Source organism: Podarcis bocagei, assembly GCF_964188305.1.
Source record: "Podarcis bocagei genome assembly, chromosome: 15".
Lineage (NCBI taxonomy): Eukaryota > Metazoa > Chordata > Lepidosauria > Squamata > Lacertidae > Podarcis > Podarcis bocagei.
This window is the reverse complement of record NC_138141.1, coordinates 43,941,005-43,958,634: the sequence shown is the minus strand read 5'-3', so window position 1 is coordinate 43,958,634 and position 17,630 is coordinate 43,941,005. Positions and strand designations below refer to the sequence as shown.

At 47.3% G+C, this 17,630-nt stretch overlaps 2 protein-coding genes across 4 annotated transcripts in view; one reads left to right on the top strand and one right to left on the bottom strand.

The window, feature by feature from the left end:
* Positions 1–14,601, bottom strand: part of NCOR1 (nuclear receptor corepressor 1) — a 120,110-nt gene extending 105,509 nt beyond the window's left edge. For all 3 annotated transcript variants that reach the window (XM_081171921.1, XM_081171923.1, XM_081171922.1), the window contains exon 1: positions 14,503–14,601. The gene's annotated coding sequence lies outside the window, so the exon portion shown is untranslated. The remainder of the gene's footprint in view (positions 1–14,502) is intronic.
* Positions 14,602–16,279: 1,678 nt separating this feature from the next.
* PIGL (phosphatidylinositol glycan anchor biosynthesis class L) overlaps positions 16,280–17,630 on the top strand; it is a 40,621-nt gene continuing 39,270 nt past the window's right edge. Inside the window, exon 1 of the mRNA XM_081172210.1 lies at positions 16,280–17,382. Coding sequence (XP_081028336.1) covers positions 17,136–17,382 — 247 coding nt within the window. The 5' untranslated portion in view covers positions 16,280–17,135. The remainder of the gene's footprint in view (positions 17,383–17,630) is intronic.

Sequence of the window (17,630 nt, the reverse complement as noted above, 5' to 3'; positions counted from 1 at the left end):
AGATGTTTTCTTCTTTTCATCCCTGGGCAAAAATCACTTGAGCAAGTGAAGCAAGTTACTTGTCCTTATGGATTCAAATATATGCTTCAAAGTATAGAGGTGACACCTGGGCAGTTGACCAGCCTCCTCCACAGCCTATGACCCTAACAACTTGCTCTTTTTTAAAAAAATAAATAAAAATTAAGATGGCCACCGCACTGTGTTTTGTTTTTTAAACTACTGTGGCGAGCCACACACCCTCCCCAAACCCATCTAGCCTCCAGTAATTAGTGTTAATGAGGGTAAATCCCCATTGTGCAGGAAACCAATTGCTTCCGAGATGGAACAGTCGAGAACGTTGCGTGTGTTTCTGCCAAGTCAGCACGGAAAGAAAGTCCCAGGGACCTGGTCACCCAAGGGTGAATGAAGTTTGTTTGTTTGTTGTTTGTTTGGATGGCACCTAAAACACAGCTCCCCCCCCCCCAAAAAAAAATGGCTATGCAGAAGTTGTGGCTTCTCAGCGATCAGAGAAGATCTTCCTGCAGGAATCCCAAATGATGCTCTATGCCCTAGATCTGATACCCTGACGCAGGATTCGTGTATTCTGGGACAGGAAACCAGCGCTCTGACTTCTCTCCCCTGAGGTGTCACAGTTTCCTCTTCTCTCCCTCCCCTCCCCTCCCCGCTACGGCGAGCTTTGCCCGGGATAAGGACAGTCTCGATCACCAAGCCCCGAAAAGAATCCGTTCCGCAGCAGAGACAGAATGCCACATCCCGTTGACCTGATAATCCCATATATGTCAAAAATAGCACCGCTTACGCTGGAGGCAGAGGGAGCCACGATCGAAGCAAAGGGACCCCCCCCCACACACTAAAAAAACAATAATCCTCTGCTACCGTTAACAGCTGTTGGGAACTGTCTTGCCCACCCTCGCTCAGATGCACCAGGAACGCAGCTCTCAAGCGCTCTGTTGGGCTGTGCAGCTGGTCTAAAAAGGTCACGTCATTTCAGCGGAGACCCCAACTGCAAGCCCCCTTGAGCCGGGAGCTCAGGAGCGTAGTTCTCAACTGCAGTTGGAAAGGATGGCCGGCACTAGGTTTTCTTGCAGATAAGGGCCGGCCAGAGGTGTATCCTTGGCAAAGCCGCCTTAAGCCATCTGCTGGAAAAGTACAGGGTGTGCTATAGCCACGGTTTACCAAACAATGGCTTATTCAACCGTGGTTTGTTTGAGCACCCAATCCCAGCTCAGAGATGTGCATTTGGCAAGGCTGCCTTAAGCGATCTGCAGGAACCCAGAAAGCAACAAGGTCTATGGCCTCTTTCGCACGCAAACCACAGTTTACCAAGCTATGGTTTATTAAACCACAGTCTGCCTAATCATCCAAACCCTGCCCAGCAGCTTAGCAATGGTGCGTTCGCTGTCAAAGAACCACAATCTGAAGCCATGGATTGCTGTGGACTTACAACCCTCGGCCGGTTTCAACTACAGTGGTGCTCCGCAAGACGAATGCCTCGCAAGACGAAAAACCCGCTAGACGAAAGGGTTTTCTGTTTTTCGATGCGCTTCGCAAGACGAATTTCCCTATGGGCTTGCTTCGCAAGACGAAAACGTCTTGCGAGTCTTGCAATTTTTTTCGCTCCCCCCCCTTTTTCTAAGCCGCTAAGCCGCTAATAGCCTTTTAGCCGCTAAGTCGCTAAGCCTTTAATAGCCGCTAAACCGCTAATAGCGCTAATCCGCTAATAGGGTTGCTTCGCAAGACGAAAAAACCGCAAGACGGAAAAACCGCTAGACGAAGAGACTCGCGGAACGGATTATTTTTGTCTTGCGAGGCACCACTGTATGGTGTGGCGCTTGCAAGAGCTCAGTGCTCTTCCTTAAGCTTGGACAGCCAGTGTGGTGCAGTCAGACTCAAACCTGGGAGATCAGGGTTCAAATCCCCCTAGCCACAAAGCTCACTGAGTGAACCTGGTCCAGTCACTCAGTCTCAGCCTAACCTACCTCCCAGGAGGATAAAATATGGAGGAGGAGACCAATGTACACCACCTCGAGGAAAAGTGGAATATAAATGTAATCAATAGATAAATAAAGCATGGTTTGTTTCTGCAACCCAGGCATTCACCATGCTACGAAGGCGAGTTTTGTTTTTTTAAAAAAAAGATATTTATTGCAAACTTTAAACACAAAATCACCAAACATATAAAATGCCATCACCACAATATAACAAACAAAAGAAAGCAAAGAAAAACAAGAAAGTAGACATAGAATAGAAGAATAATATAACAAAAACAACAATCCAAAAATCATATTTCCATACGCTTTGGACTTCCTCACATCTCCCTTTCCTGCGTTCTCAATAATAAAATTATAAGCAGCAATTTATTACCTTATTTCAGTTCTTATTTTGTAATTCTCAAATATTATGTCCCCAACTTTAGATATTTTTATCAAAATACTGAACTGCTTAGTTTAAACATAATATTACTTCAAATTTCATTTTTCTTAAACATCACTTATTCTCGTATATCTTTCAACTAAGTTACTGATGCCATGTTGTTTTCTAGCTACGAAGGCGAGTTTATCCTGTGAACTGCCCTGAGACCTATGGGTATAGGGCAGTATATAATTTCAATTACAGTGTAACCTCGGGTTACATATGCTTCAGGTTACATACGCTTCAGATTACAGACTCCGCTAACCCAGAAATAGTACCTTGGGTTAAGAACTTTGCTTCAGGATGAGAACAGAAATCATGCTCTGGCGGCGCGGCGGCAGCAGCAGTGGGAGGCCCCATTAGCTAAAGTGGTGCTTCAGGTTAAGACCAGTTTTAGGTTAAGAACGGACCTCCAGAATGAATTAAGTACATAACCAGAGGTACCACTGTAGTAATAATAATAATAATAATAATAATAATAATAATAATAATAATAACAGCAACAGCAACAGCAACAACAATAATAAGAAGGCAAGAGGAACAAAGGGAGCTTCTACTAAAAAGCTTCCTAAACCTGCGCAACAAGGTATAATAATAATAATAATAATAATAATAATAATAATAATAATAATTATTATTATTATTATTTTTGCTACAGCAGTCAAACACTTTGGGGTGGCCCCACTCTGCTCCATTGTAGAGGAGGAACCCAGACGAGAATCACTTGCAAAACAGAAGGAGACCCTGACAAGTCCCAGTGGAGGAACTTAAGAGTCAGGCTGAGCAATGTGAACGTGTGGTTGACCTGGGCATTCCCCTAGTTTCTGATGGGGGCGGGGAGTGAAAAGAGAAGAGAAGAGAAGAGAAGAGAAGAGAAGAGAAGAGAAGAGCTGGTTCACCATAGCGGATTACAAGTCAGGAAGTCGGCGGTTTAAATGACACCTCTGCCCAGTGTGTTCACAGGGCGGCTTTAGACAAGCCACTGTTTACTCACTGCATCATGCACTTGCAGGAATCTACACGTGCCCAGGCATCCACCTGAATGACAAAGATAAGCAAGAACTGCAACAACACGTTGCAGCGTAGGCTCACTTCCGTCAAGGGCTCAGGAAGCTTTGAACAAGAGCCTTGTAGAGCTATTCAGGTAGGGAGGAGAGGATAGTTTTCTTCTTGCCCCCTCCCCTAAAGCCCCCTCCCCTGCTGGGCTACATAGCATTATCAGGGACTCGGATTTAGGGCTGGCTGTTAGCCCCCCAAAAGATGACCTCTTTGCAGCTGTGTTGAACTGGTGAGTGGTGGGAGGGAAAGAGCCCTTCTCTTAAAACGAAGTAAGTTTCCGGTCCTCATGGTTCTGAACAAAGGGCTGGTTTAAACAGGAGCAGCAAGACCACGGCTTTATCTAGCTCACTGCTGTCTACACTGACTCAGAGCAGACTTTCAGGGTTTCAGGCAGGGGGTCTTTCCCAGCCCTACCTAGAGATGCCTGCAGGGAATGAACTTGGGACCTTTTGCACGCAGTGCAGATACTCTGCTGCTGAGCCACAGGCCTCACCAACAAAAAGGAATAAATAATTCCTGCCGGGTGGGGGAAAGTTTGTTTGCTGGATTTCACAGCAACCATTGCCCACCCCTAATTCACCCGCCTTCCAGCCTACTTTCTACAAGCTTGTTTGGGTGTGAGAAGGCAAATCCCCTATCCCTGGATCCCTGTCCAGTTAAACCACAGAGCCTAGGTCTTGCCGGTCAGAAGGTCGGTGGTTCAAATCCCCGCGACAGGGTGAGCTCCCGTTACTTGGTCCCTGCTCCTGCCAACCTAGCAGTTTGAAAGCATTTCAAAGTGCAAGTAGATAAATAGGTACCGCTCTGGCGGGAAGGTAAACGGCGTTTCTGTGCTGCTCTGGTTCTCCAGAAGCGGCTTAGTCATGCTGGCCACATGACCCGGAAGCTGTATGCTGGCTCCCTTGGCCAGTAAAGCAAGATGAGTGCTGCGACCCCAGAGTCGGCCATGACTGGACCTAATGGTCAGGGGTCCTTTTCCCTTTACCATATTACATACACCTCAGAAACTCATACATCCTTGTCAGGCTGCTTTAAATATTTTCCCTCTTCTCTTATTTTCCCTTGGCATCTCAGGCGTGGGGGAAAATGCTCCCTGCCTGAAACCCTGCCAATGGATAGACAATACCGATCCGGGTGGACCAACTGCGTAAGGCAGCTTCATAGATTGGGGAAGGGCCACAGAACAGGGGCAGAACATCTGCTTTGCACACAGAAGGTCCCAGGTTCAATCTCCAGACAGGGCAGGGAGTGCTGCTGCTAGTATACCTGAAGGAGCATCTCTACCCCCATCATTCAGCCCGGACACTGAGGTCCAGTTCCGGGGGCCTTCTAGCGGTTCCCTCCCTGCGAGAAGCAAAGCTACAGGGAACCAGGCAGAGGGCCTTCTCGGTAGTGGCACCCGCCCTGTGGAACGCCCTCCCATCAGATTTCAAAGAGATAAACAACTACCTGACATTTAGAAGACATCTGAAGGCAGCCCTGTTTAGGGAAGCTTTTAATGTGTGACATTTTAATGTATTTTTAATCTTTGTTGGAAGCTGCCCAGAGTGGCTGGGGAAACCCAGCCAGATGGGTGGGGTACAAATAATATATTATTGTTCTATTTACAGAAATATTGTAAAATTAATGAATGTTAGAAGGATGTTGGATAGAAAATAAGTGGTTTCCTGCTGTAATGCTTTAAGAGATATGAAAAAAAAGGTTTACAAATGGGTAAAAGCTTGATGGTAAGGATTTGCTGAACTAACAAATTGAACTGGAATACAAAAAAGGGAGGTACGAGGAGATCTGGGGAAATAAGCGTAAGGTATGTTATGAAAATTAATGTGTTTTTAACTGTTTTTACTTTGTATTTTTTTTCTATTTTTCACTTTTCCTGTTATATTTTAAAAACTTTAATAAAATATCTTATAAAAAAACCAAATAATATATTATTGTTATTGTTATTATTGTGATAGGAATGTAAGAAGAGCTTGTGGGATCAGGCCAAAGGGGGCCAATCCAGTCCAGCATCCTATTCTCACAGTGGCCAACCAAATGGCAGATTTGAGAAGGCCACCTGCAGGACGTGAGACCCTCTTCTCCCCTCCTGGGGTTTCCAGCAACTGGTAACCAGAAGCAACAGTGCCTCTGGCTGTAGAGAATTCTGGGCTAGATAGATCAGTGATCTAGGTTGGTAAAAGGCAGCTTCTTCTTGCATTCCTCTGGGTAGAATTTACCCACGGGAAACCCTACACACACTCACTAAGCCCTGTTGAACACAGCGGGACTTAGCGTACCAACAAACGTGCATCTGATTGTGCTGCTAAGTTTTCCGAGTGCGAGATCTTGCTTGGTGTCCTTACAAGCGCAGCCAAACGGAAAGCTTAAATTCAGAGTTCCCATCGCTCGGGAGATGTACATTTTTGCACTAGAAGAGAGGCATGTGGGGCTTGCATGACCAGGTGTTGGATCACACCGTTGGGCACTATCAAAATCCCGAACGCTTTCAATTGTTCTAGCAACCTAATTAGCATGCACAGTGCTTTAAAAAAGTGGGTGAGGGTGGGGGGGAGAGAACGGGGAAGGGCTTCATTTGAGAACCAGCACTTCCTCTCTTGCACTTTTCAAAATCACCCCCAAGAACAACGCAGAACCAAGGAAGCACTTACGATGCTCCGAAAGGGCAGCTTTCTCCTTGACCAACACAACCCCATTGGATGTTGCTATATGGAATGTCGCTGGGCAAGTGCCACAGGCACCTACTGGACAGCGCCTGTGACATCACCGATGACAAGCGGCCAGCCCATGCTGTTCCTTAATGAATTTTATTGCGGTGGGGCTCCTAATGTTTCATACAATAGTTCTCTGAGTGCTCTCTGCTCTGCTCTTTCACTGCATTGGGATGCTTACAAACTGCTAGTTGAACTAAATGCGTACGGAGGCTGCTGCCTTGCAGCAGGTTCAGATCACTGGTCAGCCTTGGAATTCCTTCTTACGATTCCCTCATAACATATATATCTAGTCAGTGCTTGAAGTTTTACTGTAATCAAGCAGTACAGGGATGTTCTGAAATGTACATACATACTATAAACACAGAGATACATTAAATACAGAAGCAGCAAACTGATCCTCCTACGCCTGGGGGAAACTAGAAGAAAGAGAAATCAACAAGAGGGGAAAGCTCTCCTTGCAGTATTAACTACCTCATCCTTCTGCAAGGCCAAAACTCTGCGGTGGGGTATCTGCTCTGCATTTAGAAGATCCCGGGTTCAATCCCTGGCATTGATCCTAAATGGATCAATGGTTTGACTCTGCGTATGACAGCTTCTTTTGTTCCCATTTAAATCAGCCCTTCATTCAGAATCGTTTAGACTGGAATCTTGTAGCTCACTGGCAGAGTATCCACCTTGCATGCAGAATTGCCCCCCTGCAATCCCTGGCATCTCCAGGTAGGGCTAGCAGTGTCCCCTTGCCCGAAACCCTGGACAGCTGCTGCCAGTCAGTGTAGGCAATACTGAGCTAGAGGGATCAGCACAGTCCAAAGCTCCTAATCCATTGAATGGCAATTCGATTCGTGACAGGCCCCCCGCCATGAGGCCAGCCCAGATATAGTCCTGAATATCTAATCCACACCCCGGCAACTGCTCCCACCCTGACCCTCTTCTCCACTGCCTCCGACCTGGCTAGCTTTAGAGCAAGCAGGGGAAGACCCGAGGCCTGCTTTCTCTTTAAATCCACAGAGACACTCAAACAGGGACACCTTTGCCCAGCGATCAGCTGACACACCGTCCCAAGGCGCCTCGTGACACTTCGCAGAGCTGGAAGGCAGCCAGCAAGTCATCCTGCTCGATCAAACCACCCTGTGACAAGAAGCCAACCTTGCAAAAAAGAAAAATAAACCCCCAAATCCTGGGACAGCCTGCCATGCCAATGCAAAGCGCTTTGAGCACATTGGGAATAGTCGGAACGAGGAGAAGCAGGGCCATCTCTCTTGCAAAAAATAGCTGCCTTTCCCCAATTCCCGTCTCAGGCCCTACCATTGTCAGGGGAGGAGGCGGCCCTGGTGATTTTCACACAGGAGACAGGGTCTTCTCTGTGGTGGTTCCCTATCCATGGAAACCTAGTGAGGTGCACCTGCTCCCTCTTTTTATTAGCTTTCAGAAGGGATTTAAAAAAGACTCCTTCTTACGCAGGCATTTTGATGCCTGAAATACATTGCTCCAGATCACTGTTTTTCAAGTGTTTTTAACCATTTTAAAAAAAAAAAAAAATTGAAAGAAAAGGTTTTAGTGCTGATGCGTTTACTGCCCAGGACCCCTTTGGCAGGGGATGGGGGAATAAAAATTGAACAAATCATCGTCATGCGTCACTTGATCCTTGTAACTGGAGATGCTGAGGATTGAACCGACCTTCTGCTCTCAGAGTAGGGGCTCTCTCTGACACCCGTTTCTGCTCCCTCCCGGCAGCTGTGAGATCTGAAAACGGGGATTTCCTGGTTCACAGACGAGTGGCCTAGACTCCTGCTCTGCGACAGCTCTCGCCAAGTTAATAAATCAATCAATAAATCACACATGCCCAAGCATTTTGAAACACTGACATAATGAGCCAACCTACCAGAGCGAGAAATATCTGTAAATCATTGAAGGACTTCAGGAGGGAATAATGGCCCTGTCCTGGACAAAAGGGGTGGGTGGGTAAGGGGGGGGAAGGAGGCAGGAGGGGGCGTGGAGTAACTTTGGGCAGCAGTTGTGACCTTCAGAGAGAGTTGCAAAGGGAACGCACGTCTACACAACGTCATTCAAGACCCACAAGCGGGGTTGTGGGGAGGGAGGCTGGGGGAGAGAAGCCAGGCACTTCTCTGCAGGCAGAATCTTGCAGCTGGGGTGCAGCTTTGCAAGAAACGACTTTGATCACAGAGGATTCAGTTGCACAGACCCAGCAGAGACTTGAGACCCTTATGGGAGTCCCACAAACAAGTGAACCTGGGCAAGCGGCAACGCCGGCAATGCCCAACTTAGGCAGGCAGCAATCCAAAAGTGCAGGGGAGCGGGGGAAAGGTGATGAAGCTTTCAACCTGCAACTCCTCTGAATGAGGCTGGAGGTAAGAGATGTACTCCCACCAGCCTCCAGCATCTAGACAGAAGCACGCATCATATAGCCACAGAGAGGTGACTATGGGTGCCTGGGGCTTCCCCTAGCCAGAACCCGCCTCTTCCTCGACATCTGCGTCAACTCTCAAGTGGGACCCAGCCTTTCTGAGTGACCTCTTCCTGCTCACTGGGTCAAGCTTGGGAGCAGCCTTTCCCCATTATTTTATGTATATATATCCTGCTTTTCCCCCAGAACAGAGGACTCGAAGGCGGCTCACAAAAATCCAAAACAAACATGGATAAAACACAGGTAGCTAAAAACAAAGAAAAGGTAACAGTCAAAAAGTAATGAAACTATAATGGGGTTAAAAGGTAAAGGGACCCCTGACCACTAGGTCCAGTCGTGGCCGACTCTGGGGTTGTGGCGCTCATCTCGCTTTACTGGCTGAGGGAGCCGGCGTACAGCTTCTGGGTCATGTGGCCAGCAGGACTAAGCCGCTTCTGGTGAACCAGAGCAGCGCACGGAAACACCGTTTCCCGCTGGAGCAGTATCTATTTATCTACTTGCATTTGGATGTGCTTTGGAAGTGCTAGGTTGGCAGGAGCAGGAACTAAGCTACAGGAGCTCACCCCGTTGTGGAGATTCAAACAGCTGACCTTCTGATCGGCAAGTCCTAGGCTCTGTGGTTTAACCCACAGCGCCACCCGTGTCCCTCATAATGGGGTTAAAATGATGTAAATACCAAATCTGCTAAAACACAGATAAAAAGAACACAGATAAAGCAGTACCTCAGGTTAAATACTTAATTCGTTCTGGAGGTCCGTTCTTAACCTGAAACTGTTCTTAACCTGAAGCACCACTTTAGCTAATGGGGCCTCCCGCTGCCACCACGCTGCCGGAGCACGATTTCAGTTCTCATCCTGAAGCAAAGTTCTTAACCTGAGGTACTATTTCTGGGTTAGCAGAGTCTGTAACCTGAAGCATATGTTACCTGAAGCGTATGTAACCCGAGGTACCACTGTACAGCGCTATTGAAAACCCTTTCCTTAAAAGCAGTCAATTCCACGAAGTCTGTTGGAACAAGAAGTCTTCACCTGCCAGCGGAAGGATAGCAAGGGAGGAGCTTCTCTAGGGAGGGAGTTCCAAAGTCTGGGAAGAGCCACCCAGAAGGCCCTCTCCTGCGTCCCCACCAAGCAGATCTGTGAGGGTGGTGGGACTGAGAGAAGGGCCTCCCCTAAAGGCCTCAGAGAACAAGCAGGTTCATACGGGAGAATAGGGTCCTTCAGCTAGCCTGGGCCTAAAACCTATAGGGCTTTATAGGTAATAGCCAGCATTTTGAACTGTGCCTGGAATCAGGCTGGTAGCCACAGCGGAGCTGCTGTAACAAGGGCTCCCTGTAACCAGCCCTGGGCAATGGTTCTTTGGGCCAAATGAAGTTCCCAGGCACTTTTCGAAGCCAGCCCCACGTAGATCGTGCCACAGTAATCTAAATGGGATGTGATTAAGGGGTGTGGCCATGTGGCCAGACCAGACATCTCCAGGAAGAGGTACAGCTGACACACTAGGGTTGGACTACAAAGCCTGGGTGCCCCGAACCTGGTGGCCTTCAGACAATCGGCCATGCCGGCTGCTGGGGCTGATGGAAGCTGTGAGTCCTAAACATGAAAACCCTGCAGCTGGATCAGGTCAAAGCGGCTACCTGAGTCCAGCACTCCATCCTCACAGGGACCAGCCAGATGTCTTCAGGAAACCTGCAAGCCAGACCTGAGCATAACAGCAACTCTTGTCCCTTGTCCCTTGTGATTCCAAGCAAATTGAATCCGGGGGCGTATACTGACTCCAAGAGTATAGACAGCACACAGCCATCACAGCTAGCAGCCACCTATAGCTTTATTCTCTGGGCAGTGTTAGAAACTGGGGTGGAAAAGCTAGGAGACAAATGGCTTCTGGGACCTGGGTTGTGGGTGCCAAAACAGAATGTCTAGTCGCCACTGGGGGAGGAGGGCAGCAACAAATTTTGTTTATTATTTTGATAAGCATGAATTAATACGCAATTCACATTGCTAATATCACATTTTTAGCAGAAATTGTGTTTGATTTGGTGCTGACAACAAAAATTTTGGTACCATACTTCAGTTTTCAAAACACTCTACTCTTTGTTGTTTAATTCCTGAAAGTATTGTCTATCCTTAACATATACTTCAAGGCTTCAAAACACATACAGTGAGGGGGGAAAGTATTTGATCCCCAGGTAGCCTGACATCTGGCTGGTTGATAGGGGATCCAATACTTATTTCACTCATTATAATGCACATCAGTCTCTGACTTTTGTCTTCTGGGTTTCTAGGGGTTTTCCTGTTGTTATTCTGTCTCTCACAGCTACAATAAACCTGCCATTAAAATTATGGACTGGTCATTTCTTCGTCAGGGGGCAAATGGGCAAATTTAGCAGGGGATCAAATATGTTTTCCCCTCACTGTACATTTCAGTAATCCTGGAGTGTCAGCCAGGGGCAAAAAATGGCGCCCAGACTCTGAGATGCTCGCAAATGCAGAATCTTTGGAGGCAAAATGCACCTGGCGCCCTGCTAATTTCGAACCCTGCACACAGCCATCACAGCTAGCAGCCACCAATAGCTTTATCATCTGGAGAAACATTCCCTCCGTCCCTTCAGTCTATACCCGCCCATGTTGCACTGGAAGTATTATTTTCTTTTTTGTTGCCGTTGTTCTCCCCAAAAACACCAGCAAAACACCCCTGACCACACACCCACGCTGCACGTTGACTTCTTCAGTTGTTCCACCTCTTTCCAAGCCTAGACACATCCCCGGACAGAGCACGATAAAACTGGAAGAGCAGCGTTAATGAGACGTTGGCATCCATGTGCCAATGCACATGGCATTGAAAAAGAAAGAGAGCAAAATAAGGAAAAGCTCAGTTCAGTGCATTTTAAATAATAATAATCATGTTAATATTTATACCGCGCCCATCTGGCTGGGTTTCCCCAGCCACTCCAGGAGGCTTACAGAATATATAAAACATAACGAAGCATCAAACATTAAAAACTTCCCAATACAGGGCTGCCTTCAGATGTCTTCTAAAAGTTGTGTAGTTCTTCTTCTCATTGACACCTGAAGGGGATGCACAGTATGATCTTATATGGGTTTACTCAGGTGTCAGCCCCATGGAGTTCAGGGGAGTTCACTTGCAGAATCAATGCAGACAAGATTACAAGTTGCACCCCCTGTTATATTAGTCTTGCCCAGAACCAATGTAACCCACTCCTTTTCCATGTCAACTCCCCCTAAACTATGCCTACTAAAATCTCCATATGTGCCAATCAGTAGTCCTCCACCTGTCTTGGACTACAACTCCCATCAGCCCCCAGCCAGGTGGCTGTGACTGATGGGATTTGCTGGTGTTGTTATTGTTGCTTTCATTATTATTATTAAATATAATTATACCCTGCCTGTTCTCCTGGCGGGACTCAAGGTGGCTTGCAGATAAAAACAAGAACCGCTAAAATCACAGAAAAATCAACCATTAAAAACAATTAAACATAGAGATGAAGCTATATACATACATGAAACATACAAATAATTACAATAAAAACAGCGCCAGCTGTTTCATTCAAAGCATTCAATTCTCAAAAGCCTGTGGGAACAAGGAATTCTTCACCTGCTGGTGGGAAGACAACAAGGAGGAAGCCATTCTAGCTTCTCTAGGGAGTTCCAAAGTCTGGGAGCAGCCACCAAGAAGACCCTGTCTTGCGTCCCAACCAAGCATACCTGTGAGGGTGGCAGGACTGAGACAAGGCCCTCCCCTGATGATCTCAAAACCCAGGCAGTTTTGTATGAGGGAATACGGAGGCAGCGACTGGCCCAAGCTCACAGCCGGTGAGTTTCATGGCCAAGCAGGGATTTGAATCCTGGGTCTCCCAGGTCCTGGTGGGATAATCTAACCATTACCCACTACTACCCCATCATCCCAGAGACTCGGCCATACTGGCCCGAGGCTGGTGGGAGCTGGGAGGTCAGAACTATTTGGACGGCCACAGAAGTAAGACCCCAACACAACTGTCTTCCATGAGGTTAACCAACAGTTTGGTTGCAGTCCCAATGCACAGTTAATCTATGTTTAATTACTTGGAAGTAAGGCTCACTGAGCCTAGTGAGACTTACTCCTGAGCAAGTGTGAACAGAATTGCTCCGCAAAGCAGGAACTCAAGGTGCACTTTCTCAGGAGTAATGAATAAAAGCCAGCTGAACATAAGCGGTCTTGCTTTTTGAGCAACAATTGCAGGCTTCATCAACCTGGGGTCAATCCAAAAGAAACTGGTGGTGTCAACCTCACCAGGCAGGTCTACTCAGGAGGAAAGCTGCCATCCTAAGACTCACTTATTAACCCTATAAGGCTGCCATCCTAAAACACACAGGGTTGCCCTCCAAGGTTACTGCTACTCAAAGCAGACCCACCAAAATTAATGGACATGACTACCTTAATAATTTCAGTATGTCCATTTTGAGTAGAGCTTAGAGTAATATACAAACCACATTTACTAGGGGGAAGCCCTGCCCCCTCAAAGCAAAAGGAGCTTATTTCTGAATTAATATGCTTAAGCTTCTGAGCAATTTGGCTGCAGTCCTATAGCCACTTACCTGGGAGCAAGTCCCAGTGAGTGAGTAGAGATTTATAGGGCTGCACTGTCCACTCAGTTGGGAAGGAAGAAGGAATCTCCCCCTTGTCTATTTACTTCCACAGGCAGCGATTAAACTGCTAGAATATTTGCATAGCTAATGCAGGATCTGGTATGTTTTCAAATTGGATGTGGGGGTCTCATGTTGAGATTCCTGTATTGCAGGAGTCCCTTCCAACTCTAAAATTCTATGAGTCTATGATTAAATGTATAAAAACTGCCCTCCAAGGCTTCCATCATAAAAATACACAAATACCAAAGCTTACTTCAAAAAAAATATGCTTAAGAGTTCAGTCTTTTCAGCTACACTTCTTTACTGCAATCCTAACCCCATAAGCCTCTTACCTGGGAGTAAGACCTACACACCCCTTCTGCAATTCAACAGGACTCATTCCTGAGTTGATGTAGTTAGGGTCGCAGTTAGGATCCCGCTGAGCTTAAAGGGGTCTTAATCCTCAATCAACATGCCTTGAACCGTCCCTGCTGTCTCTTAGGCTGGAATCAGACTTAAGTTCCGCTCAAGAGTAGACCCTTTGAAAGCAACGCAGGCAGCTAACTCATCCCCATTACTCTTCAAGAGGTTTACTCAGAGTATGTTTAAAAGTTAAGAGCACAACGCAACTAAATATTGGGACACGATTCACCACGCCGTCTCCGTCACCCCAAATACAGTACTGCCTGTTTACCCCTCCCAGCCCTATGTAAACACTTTGGAAGATAACACGTCTTTCTTTTGAACTCCAGTGAGCTTTTCTGTTCGATTACACTGGCGTCATTAAAATTCAGTTAATGATGATGATGATGATGATGATTATAAGATGTTCTTAAAGGACCGCCCTATAGGGCCGCCACACTTACTAGGGGGAGGCTTCCTTCCTAGAGGGAATCCAGGATCTTCTTTGCAGTTCTGCACGTTTACAACCCCCACCCATCACTTAGCCATACTCAAGAGTAGACCCAGTTACGAATGGGTCTACTCTGAGTAAGAGCTCAGGCGGGTACATCCCCCTCCTTTAAGTCACCCTTTTTTTGGTAGAGGGGTAATAAAGTTACTCTCCTCCCTTTTGCCCCCCCTTCCCTTAAGTTCCCCTCTCCCCACCTCCAGTCACCCCTCCCCCACCCGACCTGTCAGTTGCCTCCCCTCCCCCACCCGACCCCACCCGTTGCCTTCGCCCTCCCTCTTCTCCCCTCCCAATGAGGAGGGGGCTAATGGCGGCCCCCTCCTCGCCTCCGCCTCCTTGACCCCTCCCCGGGCGCCTTACCTCATCCCCATCTTCACCATCCTCCTCCTCCTCCAGCACCTCGGCGGTTTCAGGAGCAACACCGCCGCCATCTTGACTCCCTCCCTCCCCGCCGTCCCCTCCCCCTCCCTCCGGCCCCGCGGAGGCTCCGCCCACTCCTCCCCCGCCTCCCTCTCCCTCACCGCGAAGAGTCCTGGCAGCTCCGTAGAGCGGCCATCAAAACAACCATGCGAAATCGTTATAACAACGGAGAGAATATACACCTCAGCTCAAGGGGTTTAGGGTGCATTGCCACCCTCTCTCTATTTCTCTTGACCCTCCAGAAGTGTATTTTGAAATGGGTGCTTGGGTGAGGGGAGCTCATTATGTCTCTTTCAGGACCTGCGCGGCAGCGAAGCAGCAAACGCTCCCTCTCTGGGAGAGCAAGACGGCAGCCCCCGGCCAATAGCGAAAAAGGGCCGAGGGGGCGTGGCTCTGAGCAGCCGGCCAATGGGAGGACGCGATAAGAGAGAGGAAGGGAAGGGAGCGGGGTTCTGAGGGAGAGGTCGGGGAGTATATAGAGGTAAAGGGTGTAGCGAGAGACGCATCAGATAAGACTTCCGGGAAACGATGGAGAGCCAGGAGGGAAACCACACAAAAATAAAAAATGAAGTCACCTGGTCGGATGTCATACAGGCGGGGCTTCTGCACCTTTAATAGTTGGCTGGAAAAAGGAATTAAGCAAGCAATTAAAGGTTCAGGAGCCCATTCCTCTCTTGCAGTCGGTCACCCAAGCAGAGGAAGCAATGAGACAGGATTTGGGGTGCAAAAGTACAGCCACCACCCAGCAGAATGAGGAACGCCTCCATGCAGCACTGATTGCTTGTCACATTTTGAAGGAAAGCGGAGAAAAACAGATTTTCATCTAAAGAGGGTGCTGAAAATGCCATTTAAATCCAGAGTCCCAGATTCCACCTATTCAGCCCTGGGGTGTTTTGTTGAGGGGCATGGGGAATACTTTAAAATATATTCTTTCTACTTGAGAGAGGTTGATATGCTGGTTCCTAAAGACAGCAGCATTAGGAGTGCTCACCAGCTTACAGGTGTTTCTTTCCCCATAATTCACTGGGCAACTGCCATACCCATTTCCTGGATTGTACTTTGATTAGAACAGCCAGCACATAACCAGAAAGATTGTGTCTTCCCATCCCCCAACAAACTCTTTCTTAAGGTCAAATAAATATGCCATATTATCAAGGTCGCTGAGCTTGTTTTTCTTTGCTGTTCATTTTTTTCTTAAAGGTCAACATCTCTGTACCTTTAAGAGTATAAAAGGTAAGAAATCAATGTGGTAGGGGGTATGGAATTATACTGATGGTCAAAAGTTCACCTTTGTTTTCTTACCTGCTAATTAGCTGTAGGAAGCACATAATTTATATCCATAAAAATGTGACAACCTTATAATTATTTGGCTGCTACCCAATAGAAGTTATAAGTATATAATAGAACTTATATAATAGAAGTTTAGGGAAGTTTTTAATGTCTGATGCTGTATTGTTTTTAATGTTTGGCTGGAAGCCGCCCAGTGGCTGGGGAAACCCAGCCAGATGGGCGGGGTATAAATAATGAATTATTATTATTATTATTAAAAATATATAGGAAGACCAGCAATGAAATGCATAAAGATTGTAGGATTTTCCTTTGTTGATTTTTTTAAAGCAGTTGGTGATAGCTTTATTTTTAACCATCTGTATAAGATTCAGGATAGAGTATTGAATGAGTCGGGGCTTGAAGATGTATAATGCATAACACTGAAATGCAGGGTTCTGCCAGACAACCTCTTTATTGAGCATTCATCCTGATTCATTTACAGGGGGATTGGGAGGTGTTGGCTAGATTCCATTGCATCCAAGCCAAGCATTATTCCACATTTTCCAGTGCTTTTCTCTGTAACTTTCCTTAATGCAAAAAGTCTGATGGACTATAAAATTATGCATGGCATGGAGGGAGTGGATAAAGAAAAGTTCTTCTCCTCTGTCAAAGCACTAGAAGTGATGGGCATCCAATGAAGCTGCATGTTGGAAGCGTCAGGACATATAAAAAAGGGCTTCTTTAAGCAGCGCAGAATTAAAAGTATGGAAATTGCTCCCACAGAAGGCAGTGTGACCACCAATTTCAATGGCTTCGAAAAATAATTGGACAAATCCATGTGGAAGGCTATCAATGGATATTAATCGGCCACAATGGCTGTGCTCTGCCTATCCCTCTTAATGCCAGTTGCTGTAAACCGCAGGAGGGGAGAAGCTTCCCCCTGGGGCATCCGGTTGGCCACTGTGAGAGCAGGATGACTGACTAGTTCGTGCCCTTTGGCCTGATGCAGGAGGCTCATGCTCTTTTATTAGATCATAAGGTAAGTTTGGGGAAGCAGTTTGTCAAAGGGCAGTCAGGGGAGTTTACTGATTGTTGCAAATCCTTTCCGCGCTGTTTATGCATGGGTCCAGGTCACTCCACCCCACGAGAAGCTTCCGACTGATTCTGGCGTGAATCTCATTTCGCCTTCTCTCTTCGGGAGAGCGCCCTTTTGCACAGAACAGACGGAACCATTCCATCGCGGAACGAGTTTCTGGCCGGATTCTTTATGCGTGGCGCTCCCCTTTTCTCCCGCTGTTCCCGTCATGGAGGCAACGGGGTTGTTCACACTGCTGTTTCCTCTGCCTTTGCTATGGCTGCTTTCTTGCTGGTGGCTGAGGCGGCAACGCGGAGCGAGGTGGCGGCTGGGGAGCGACCGGAGGCTTTTCGAGGACGGACCGGCGACGCGCGCCCTGTTCGTGACGGCGCACCCTGATGACGAAGCAATGTTCTTCGCCCCCACCATCCTCAGCTTGGCTCAAGCCAGGCTATGGCTGCTCTGCGGGTCCACAGGTGAGGAGGAGGAGGAGGAGGAGGCTAGCGTAGCGTTGCCTAGCAACCATGACGTCTGTTTTCGAAGCGCTCCCGTCTCTCCGGAGCTGTGCGTATGGCGTCATCACGCTGCAGCAGCCATTTTATATTGATCGGAAGTGCGCGCACAGGTCGTTCTGACGTCACAGGATTATTATTAATCATAATAATGTCATAGTTGCTTAATACAGTATATTTATTGTATACATAAATACTATTTTTATCTATAT